Here is a 10,895-nt window from a genome sequence, read left to right as displayed (position 1 = left end):
ACTTAACTATGTGCCTACAATTCATGCCTTCCTTGAGTGAAATCCAATCTCATACCCCTTTCAAGCCTTAGTTCAAAGTTTTCCCCTTTACAGAGACCTTAGGAGAATAGGTAGGATATAATAAATAAAAAGGCATTAAAAGGGCATTCAGGAGGCCGGGTGTGGTGGCTCATGCCTGTAATCCCGGCACTTTGGGAGGCTGAGGTGGGCGGATCACGAGATCAGGAGTTTGAGACCAGCCTGGCAAACATGGTGACACACCATCTCTACTAAAAATACAAAAGTTATCTGGGTGTGGTGGTGGGCGACTGTAATCCCAGCTACTCCGGAGGCTGAGGCAGGAGAATTGCTTGAACCTGGGAGGCTGAGGTTGTAGTGAGCCGAGATCGCGCCATTGCACTCCAGCCTGGGCCACAGAGCGAGACTCCATTTCAAAAATAAAAAAAATAAAAAAGTAAAAAAAATAGAAGGGCATTCAGGAAACAAGAAAAGCAGAAGCCTGTATACAGGGTAGGAATGTGCCTGTTTTGCTTAGAGTTAGTGAGAAGAACAGAAGTCTTGAGAGAGCTTATCAGGTAAAGCAGGACCAGATGTGGAGAAGGCTTTGAACTTTAGGCTAGTCTTCCATATATGTAAAAAGATGACCTTCTGAAAATACAGCTTTTTCCAATTGGTAAAGCAATTTCAAATAGTTGTTTTCACTTAATCCTTAAAATAATTCCATGGAATAGGAAGTATTATTATCCCCACTTTAGATATAAGGAAATGAAATTCAGAAATTAAATAACAGGCTAAATATTATACAGCTACCAAGGGGCAGAACCAATACTCAAACTCAAATTTTTAGACTTCAAATCCCACTATTTTAGATTACTCCATTTCTCCAGGCTGAGATATAATTTATTTCCCAGGGTACCGAAAGTAATTGAAGTTATAATAACCGCACAGCCACTGTTGGTAATCTGGGAAATTAGCAAATGGAAAAGGTGTCACCAATCTGGAGACAGTCAAGTGTCTTCCCAATTGGCAACAGGTAAAATAAAAGGTAGATTATGTCATCCCTGGGCTGACTGGTGGAAACGAATTGAAGGAAAAAAACAACCAGATCAGATTAGGCAGCAAATAGCTGATGAGCACACAGTAAAGAAACATGCAATTACCAGGAGCCAGATTGAATTCTCAGTGCAAGGACTGCAAACAAAACTCACTTCCATTCTTGAGCAGGCCCTTAGGCTAATCAACCAGAAGGAATGCTCAAGACTCAGTGTAACTTGATTTTAGCAGTCTGTAAAAGGTTTCATGATATCCTTGGGTCTTTGTTGGGGAAATGCTGCAGAGCCTTGCCACCCAAAATGAGGTCATCAATGAACCAGCATGACGAGGGAGCTTATTAGAAATGCAGAATCTTGCCAGGCATGGTAGCTCACACCTGTAATCCCAGCACTTAGGGAGGCCAAAGCTGGTGGATTGCTTGAGCCCAGGAGTTCAAGACCAGCCTGGGTAATATGGCGAAACCCCGTCTCTACTAAAAATACAAAAAAATTAGCCAGGCATAGTGGCGCATGCCTGTAGTCCCAGCTACCTGGGAGCCTGAGGTGGGAGGGTCACTTAAACCTGGGAGGTGGAGGCTGCAGTGAGCTGTGATTGTTACATTACACTCCAGCATGGGTGACAGAGCAAGACCCTGGGAGAGGAGGGGAGGGGAGGGGAGACAAGTAGAGAGGAGCGAAGAGGAGAAGACCTAGAGAAAACTGCACTTTAACAACATAGCCAGGTAATTCCTATACACATAAATATTTAAGGAGTAATGGGTTAAACTATGGGGTAATTTGGTATATTTGTGACTAACAGAATAGTCACAGAGTGGGCCCTAATGAGATGCTTGGTGTCAATCTCTGGAGAAGTCTCCAGAAGCCCTTCCCGTTCAGTACTTTTCATTATTTCTTTCTTCTTCTTCTTTTTTTTTTTTAATGGAGACAGGGTCTCACTATAGTGCCCAGGCTGGTCTTGAACTCCTGGGCTCAAACTATCCTCCCAAAGTGCTGGGATTACAGGCATAAGCCACCACATCTAGCCCCTGTTCAGTCTTTTTATATTTACAACACAGGAGTTAAGAGTATTCATGGGCTTTGGGGTCAGACAGACTTAGGATTGAATTTTAATTCTTCTACTAATTAGTTGTATAGCCTTGAGCAAGTTTCTTAATCTCTCTAAAACCAGGACAACAATACCTATACCTCTCAAGGACATGGTGAGGAGCAAATGAGAATGCTGTGAGAATTGAACAGAGCCCTACATACAGCAGATATATGATCTGTTTCATTAAGCACATCACTCATGACATACTATCTTGTACTGCTGTAGCTTTGCATGTGTGTAACTGTTCACTTGTTTGTCCGTATAATAAGTCCATTATAACCTTCTGAAGATAGGAGTCGCATCTCCTTTTCCTTTAAATGATCCAGACTGCTTATCGCTCTCTTGTGCACACAGTGTGACTTCAATTAATAATGAACACAAGCATAGTGGTGTCTGGTGTTTAATCCAGATGCTGAAATGTAAGCTTACCCTGAATGGCTGGACCCCAAGCAAACAGATAATACCAACTCAAATGCAGATCAACAATTGTTTCATCTCTGGGAACATTCACAGGGCGTTTAAATCTGCAGGTGACGCGATTATTCTCAAAAACTCCTTCTTCATCTCTGGCAGGGTTTCTCTGAATCTCCTTTGCCCACTGGCCTACATTGTAGAAGTGCTGTATGCGGACCCTGCCATTGTCATCATGGACGCAGGCCATGACATCATCACCACCCTAACACGAGAAATCATTAAGAAAAAAAAAAGTCAAAGGTTCATCTTTTGCACACTGATCACTAGAAATATACATTCCATCACCTCTGCAATTTGACATCCCACCAAAAAAATTCTTTTAAGTGCCACTAAAAAGTCTCAACCAGGGGACCGAAGTTACCATCACAACAAGTGACATTCAGTGCCTCCTGACTGATGTTTGGAGAAGACATTACCACCTATGTGGTATTCCTGCCCAAAACACAAACCAACCTAATCATGAGAAAACAATCAAACAAACTCAAACTGAAGGTCATTCTACAAAAAAATTTTAAAAAAAAGCTAGCCTATAATCTTCAAGGAGTCAGTGTCATGAAAGACCAAAAAAAGAAAAAAAAAAAAAGGCTAAGAAACTATTTCAAAATATACATGACAACAAAATGCAGTTCTAGGTGTTCCTACATAGAAATTTGGGCTATAAACCCAAAATTTCCCTAAGGACAGTATTGGGACAAGTAGCAACATATGAAAACTAACAATATATTTAATAATACCATCATATCAGTGTTAAACTTGATGGTTACACAACACTGAATGTAGTTGATGCCACTGAACTGACACTTTAAAATCATAAATTTTGGTGCCACTGCACTCCAGCCTGGATGACAGAGTGAGACCCTGTCTCAAAAAAAATAAAATAAAATGGTCAATTCTGGCCAGGCGTGGTGACTAGTGCTTGTAATCCCAACACTGTGGGAAGTCAAGACAGGAGGATCATTTGAGCCCAGCAGTTCGAGACCAGTCTACGCAATACAGTGAGACCCTATCTCTACAAAAATTTAAAAAATGAGCTGGGCATGGGGCTCATGCCTGTAGTCCTAGCTACTCAGGAGGCTGAGGTAGGAGGATCGCTGGGGAGGTGGAGGCTGCAGTGAGTCTTGTTTGTGCCACTGCACTGCAGCTTGGGCAAGAGGGTGAGACCCTGTCTCAAAAAATAAAAATAAAAAAATAAATACACAACAACAAAAAATAAAATGGTTAATTTTGTTATGTGCATTTTACCACAATAAAAAAGTTATTATTTTGTTTATCTAAGTAGCTGTAGTCCCAGCTACTTGGGAGCCTGAGGTGGGAGGGTCACTTAAACCTGTACTATCCTTCCTGCTTGTCTACAGGTTTACATTTTTTTCAAAACAAGTTTTAAAAAGTTAAAAGAGTTTGGTCGGGTGTGATGGCTCACGCCTATAATCCCAGCACTGTGGAAAGCTGAGGCAGACCACTTGAGGTCAGGAGTTCAAGACCAGCCTGGCCAACATGGTGAAACCTCATCTCTACTTAAAATACAAAAATTAGCTAGGTGTGGTGGCAGGTGCCTGTAATCCCAGCTACTTGGGAGGCTGAGGCAGGAGAGTCACTTGAACCTGAGAGGTAGAGGCTGCAGTGAGCCGAAATAGTGCCACTGAACTCCAAGCCTGGGCAATACAGTGAGACTCCATCACAAGTTCATTAGTTGTAATGCATGTACCACCCTGTGCAGGATGTTGATAATGGGAGAGGCTCCCCAGGGGGTATATGGGAAATATGTACCTTCTGCTCCATTTCACTGTGAACCTAAAACTGCTGTAAAACGTAAAGTTTAATTAAAACACACAAACACGCACACAATAATGCACCTTTTTTTTTTTTTTTTTCCCCGACAGAGTCTCACTGTTGCTCAGGCTGGGGTGCAGTGGTGCGATCTCGGCTCACTGCAACCTCCGCCTCCCAGGTTCAAGCAATTCTCCTGCCTCAGCCTCCCGAGTGGCTGGGACTACAGGCACCTGCCACCATGCCCAGCTAATTTTTGTATTTTTAGTAGAGACAGGTCTCAAACTTCTGACATCAGGTGATCCACCTGCCTCAGCCTCCCAAAGTGCTGGGATTACAGGTGTGAGCCACCATGCCCAGCCAGTTAGTGCTATTTTCTTTTTCTTTTTTTTGAGACGGAGTTTCATTCTTGTTGCCCAGGCTGGAGTGCAATGGCACGATCTCAGCTCACTGCAACCTCTGCCTCCTGGGTTCAAGCGATTCTCCTGCCTCAGCCTCTCGAGTAGCTGGGATTACAGGCGCCTGCCACCACGCCCAGCTAATTTTTTGTATTTTTAGCAGAGACGGGGTTTCACTATGTTGGCCAGGCTGGTCTCGAACTCCTGACCTCAGGCGATCCACCTGCCTTGGCCTCTGTTAGTGCTACTTGCAAAACAAAATCTGAGTCCTTCTCACCACTGTCACTGCTAGAACTTTGGTCTGAGCCACCCTCCTCTCTCCCCTGTAGCCCTACACAAGCCTCAAAATAGGCCAGGTGAAGAGAAGAGCGGGGTGCTCTAGGCAGAAACAGCAACAAGGGCAAAAGCACAGAGGACTGAGAAAGTCTGATAGTTTGGGAACAAGCCTGGCCCAGTGAAGTGGCAAAGAATGGGGCTCCAGAGGAAAGAGAGAAAAATGCAGCAAGGTACAGGGAAGAGCAGCGGCCAGTGATGACAGCTGCCTGTGCGCCTGAGGCCCCGCCTGTGCCGGGCCACAGTCCTGTCTGAGGTCCAGAAGTTTTCTTGCCCCTGGGTACAGAGGAAGACAAAATTGTTGAAACAAATTCTTAACTTCCCTGATGTAATCCATCATGCCTTTTACAATGAAGCCTCCATAAAGATTCAACAAGAGGCCAGGCACGGAAGTGCCTGTAATCCCGGCACTTTGGGAGGCTGAGGTGGGCAGATTGCTTGAGGCCAGGAGTTCGAAACCAGCCTGGCCAACATGCGAAACCCCATCTCTACTAAAATTACAAAAATTAGCTGGGTGTGGTGGTGCACGCCTGTAATCCCAGCTATGTTGGGAGCCCGAGGCAGAAAAATCACTTGAACCCAGGAGGCAAAGGTTGCAGTGAGCCGAGATCATGCCACTGCATTCCAGCCTGGGCAACAGAGCGAGGCTCTGTCTAAAAAGTAAAAAAAAAAAACAAAAGGACAGGGTTCGGATGAGCTTCTGGATTGCTGAACAGGTGGAGGTGCCTGAAGGGTAGCACATCTAACAGGGCGTTGAAGCTCTTCACTCCCTTCCCCATGCCTTCCCCTAAGTGTCTCTTCCATCTAACTGTTCATCTGTATCCTTCGAAATGGCCTTCATAATTAATGAGTAAAGTAGGCCGGGTACAGTGGCTCATGCCTGTAATCCCAGGACTCTGAGAGGCTGAGACGGGTGGATCACCTGAGGTCAGGAGTTTGAGACCAGCCTGGCCAACATGGTGAAACCTTGTCTCTACTAAAAATACAAAAAATTAGCCGGGCATGGTGGCAGGCACCCGTAATCCCAGCTACTTGGGAGGCTGAGGCAGGAGAATCGCTTGAACCTGGGAGGTGCACGTTGCAATGAGCCAAGGTCACACCATTGCACTCCAGCCTGGGCAACAAGAGCGAAACTCTATCTCAATAAACAAACAAACAAACAAAAAAATAAATAAATGAGTCAAGTGTTTCTCTGAGTTCTGTGAGCCACTCCAGGAGATTAACTGAACAGAACGGGGTGGTGGCACCCCAGATTTATAGCTGGTTGGTCAGAAATACAGGTCACAACCTGGGGCTTGTGACTGGTGTCTGAAATGGGGGCAGTCTTGTGGTTTTGAACCCTTAACCTATGGGATCTAATGCTATCTCCAGGTAGGTAGTGTCAGAAACAAATTGAATTAGAGGACACCCAGCTGTCCACTGGAGAAATGCTTGGGGTGTGGGGGAACACCCCCACACATCTGGTCACATAAGTGTTCTTTCTATATGGAGAATATGAGTAGAGACGGAAAAAAGTTGTTTTTCCCTCTTACAAGTGGTTCTTTCACTTCTGCCTCTGCCATGAAAAAAATACGCCTTGGATGACTAGTGAAAACACAGAGAAAACCTGAATCCAACTCATGGATCGGAGTCAAGTCCAGCTGAACCCCACCTAAAATGAGCTGCACCCCAGTCAATCCATGAACATGTGAGCAAGCAATAAATGCTCATTGTTACAAGCCATATAAGGCCTATAACATCCTCTTCTTGCAGCCTTAATCTGGAAATAGCTGATGAATAGAGGTGCTACAAGACAGCTTGAATTCTGATAGCCAACCCTTTCATTTACGCTAGCCTGAATTTTTTTTAACTTGCAATCAGAGAGCCATAACTAATTTGATCATTATACTGCTTTGATCAATTAACTTGCTTCTAAAATCAAAATAGCACAGCCAACTAAAGAGAAAAAATCAACTTCTGTCATGTTTTGCATCTTACCATTTTCTTGTCTGAAGAGAATCCAACTGCTACCCAACCATCTGTGTCTGCACTCAGCTCAAATTCTACATCAGCCCCTATCATCCGGTAGCTGAGGAAATAGTCACAGGTCTCTGCATTACAGCCTGGTTTGCCATATCTAGAAGATATATCGAAAGAGACATTACTACTTCTACTTACACAAAAGACATTAAGAGAGCATCTACCATGTATCAGGTGGGATGCTAAGCAATATTCTTAAACACATTGGATTTTTGCTACCTGGAATCTTAAAAACACAGTTTCACTCTCTTAGGAGGAAACTTGGAGATGATCTGCCCCACTCTGTACACAAGAACTACTGTCCTGAGATGGGAAGGGGCTTGCCCGAGGTTATATAGTGAAGTCAGCGGTTGCAACAGGACTTGAACCTGGGTCTCTAAACTCCCAGCCAGTGTTCTCTACATTATATTAATATTAGAGTCTTTTACATGTTAGTTACTACTGAATTATTTTTGAATCCCTTTTAATGGAAAAAGATTCTCCAAGTTAACCATTTAAATTGTTTCTGTTAATTAAATGTATACCAACTCTTTTTAACTTACAAATTTTCATATAATCAAACTAACACAAATTTACAAATTCAATATAAATTAAACTAATAAACCAGGAACATTGAAATTCACAGCACTCATGCAACAGATGATGGGGCTTTACTGAAAGTAAATTTCTGCTTATGTGCATATGGTATCTGATTAGATCGTGCAGGGTCTTTGGAGTTGAGAGCATGTTCTTACTACTCTCTATAGCATGATGGCTCAACTCTTCACTTTTATCTGTTTGAACTTCTGCAAAACCCTCATTTATGCAATACACCAAATGAATACCCCCATCTGGTACTCATGGACCATGAATGAATGCAATATTTGTTTATAAATTTTTTTTTCTTTTTTTTTGAGACAGAGTCTCTCTCTGTCATCCAGGCTGGAGTGCAATGGCAGGATCTTGGCTCACTGCAACCTCCACCTCTTGGGTTCAAGCAATTCTCCTGCCTCAACCTCCCAAGTAGTTGGGACTACAGGCGTGGGTCACCACACTTGGCTAATTTTCGTATTTTTAGTAGAGACGGGGTTTCACCATGTTGGCCAGGCTGATCTTGAACTCCTGACCTCAGGTGATCCACCCATCTCAGCCTCCCAAAGTGCTGGGATTACAGTCAAGCCACTGCGCTTGGCCTTATTTATAAAATTTGCCTTTGTTCTGTTGGGCTACTTGCTGCTAATATAATTACAAATTCAGACACTAAAACATACAACAATATAAGGTGATTATCCAGATAGTGAGATTATGCAGACATTCATGTTTTTTTTGACAGCACCACTGAAATGAAAACACAAATTTAAATTTTCTTACAGAGGACTTGTGGATCCTTTCAGAACTGGCAAGCCCTGGTTTGAGGAACACTGTATTACACCATTTGCAGAATGGTAGAAAGTTGAAGCAATGGGTGGGACAATCTATGCGCAGATGGAAGGTATCTAAAGGAACAGGGCACAGGGGTGCTAAGTGTTGAGGAGGGGACAGGAATGTACTACTATGCTGGCAGAAACACCCAAGCAGTCAGGAAGAGATATAATAGGATCAAGTCAACAGGGGACTGGGGTGAAAAAAGATGAAAAGGAACAAGGGAAGTTAAAAAAGGAATAAATGGACAAGAAAACAAGTCACTTTGAAGCCAGTAGAGTACTAAAATTCCCTCCCTTCTCAAAACATCCCCCAATCACCAGATTTATACATTGCTGACCATCTTCCTCAATAAGAATATTATTGGATATTTTTATTCATTCCTTAGAAGTGGCCTTGTAATCCAAAGAAAGCTCAAAGCCGCTGTATTCAATTTTTCCTTCTTAGACCTTGAGTACTGAACAACAGCAAAATCAGAACCTTCAGTGCAGTGACCATCAAAACTTTGCCCCTGACCATCAAATTACTCAGGGGCAATTTGTTTTAGGAAGTAAACGGTTCAAAGGAGGAGGCTTTCCCAAAGAAGCTGAGCTGTCTAGATGGGAGGCCCATTGTCCACATGACTGTTTTGTAGCCCAGCCCGTCATGTTGTGATACTGCTAATAATCACGTAGAGACTCACCATGCCTGAGATAACAAGCTAGCAACAATGAATGCTTAATGACTAGTTAGAATCATACAGATATCCATAGGTCAGGACTATTTATTAAAAAAGCAATTAGGTACTAAACATGTCTGTCATTGCCTGTCCTGCCTGCAGCCCCTGCTGAATAAGCACGGACACATTCTGTGTCGCATGAGTCTTCTGCATATCAGCAATTGGTGAGTAGGAGACACCTGGAGCAATGGTGGTACAGCTAGAAAAGAACCATGGAAGAATAGTCCCAGGCCCAGGACATACTAAAGTTAAAAGGCCTTTAAGACTGAAAAGCGGGATGGCCATTAAAAAACTTCATAACCCTGCTGAGGTGATGAAGGAGCTCAGGCCCCCTGATTAGAAGGAACTGCATGCAATTTAAATACTACCCTGAGAAGTAAATCAGTCTTAGCCTTAAAGTTATCCAACCTGCGGTTCCACCAACCTAAAGCATCCCTTAGTTTTTCCACAGTCGTCCACTTTGATTTTGGCAAATGGATCCACAGGAGGAGCAGTAGGGAAGGGGTAACCTGGGCAGTGAGAATAAAGAAGGGTTAGAAAATCCAGTAACAACTGTTCCAATGATAATTTTTAAAAATGTGGTGACTGTTTTTTCTCACACATATCGAGAAATATTTGGGGACTCAGAAAATGGCTTTGATGAAGCCTAATCATCCCCTTCATGGGGGAGGGTGTAGGACACACACCTTTGGACCTCACCTTGCATGTGAACTGAGAGTAGGTGTGTCCTTTTCTCACTTTACAGGAGAGGAACCTGGGGCACTGAGACAGGCACAATTTCATATAACCACGGGCTTACCGCTGTCCCCTGGGAGTTTGAGAATCACACTTTTAATACAATATACATGCTCTAAGAGAAAAAAGTTAACAATGATACATTTATATACTTGATAGTAGGGTTTTTCCATTTATATACTTGATAACGGGATTTTTCCATTCCATTTTTAACTTCCATTTTGCGTTAAGCTGTAGGTAACATTTTCTTATGTCACTAAATTCTTTGTTTTTGTTTTTTGTTGTTTTTGAGACAGAGTCTCACTCTATTGCCCAGGTTGGAGTGCAGTGGTGCGATCCTGGCTCACTGCAACCTCTGCCTCCCAGGTTCAAGTGATTCTCTTGCCTCAGCCTCCCGAGCAGCTGGGATTACAGGCACCTGCCATAACACCAGGCTAATTTTTGTATTTTTAATAGAGACAGGGTTTCACCATATTGCCTAGGCTGGTCTCGAACTCCTGACCTCAAGTGAGCCACCCTCCTCAGCCTCCCAAAGTGCTGGGGTTACAGGTGTGAGCCACCGCACCCAGCTTGTCGCTAAATTCTTTAAACACATAATTTCTAACAGTTGTCTATCTTTCTTATAAGATTACTTACCACCATAATGCATCAAACCATACATTGAAGGGTAAGGCTGCATTATGCCTCCACTTTGTGGGAGAAATCTTTTTTTTTTTTTTTGAGACAGAGTCTCGCTCTGTCGCCCGGGCTGGAGTGCAGTGGCGCAATCTCGGCTCACTGCAAGCTCCGCCTCCCGGGTTCACGCCATTCTCCTGCCTCAGCCTCCGAGTAGCTGGGACTACAGGCGCCCACCACCGCGCCCGGCTAATTTTTTGTATATTTTAGTAGAGACGGGGTTTCACCGTGGTCTC

General features: G+C 43.5%; 1 protein-coding gene across 1 annotated transcript in view; it reads right to left on the bottom strand.

Moving 5' to 3' along the window:
* The window catches only part of FRRS1L (ferric chelate reductase 1 like), a 36,963-nt gene that overhangs the window by 8,718 nt on the left and 17,350 nt on the right, over nucleotides 1–10,895 (bottom strand). The window contains exons 2-4 of the mRNA XM_055271564.2: nucleotides 9,674–9,758; nucleotides 7,089–7,227; nucleotides 2,569–2,815 (exon numbers count right to left, since the gene is read on the bottom strand). Of these exons, the coding sequence (XP_055127539.2) occupies nucleotides 2,569–2,815; nucleotides 7,089–7,227; nucleotides 9,674–9,758 (471 nt within the window). The remainder of the gene's footprint in view (nucleotides 1–2,568; nucleotides 2,816–7,088; nucleotides 7,228–9,673; nucleotides 9,759–10,895) is intronic.

Source organism: Symphalangus syndactylus, chromosome 3, assembly GCF_028878055.3.
Source record: "Symphalangus syndactylus isolate Jambi chromosome 3, NHGRI_mSymSyn1-v2.1_pri, whole genome shotgun sequence".
In the NCBI taxonomy this organism is placed as follows: Eukaryota; Metazoa; Chordata; class Mammalia; order Primates; family Hylobatidae; genus Symphalangus; species Symphalangus syndactylus.
Note: the sequence above shows the minus strand (reverse complement) of the source record. Positions and strands in the feature narration are given on the sequence as shown.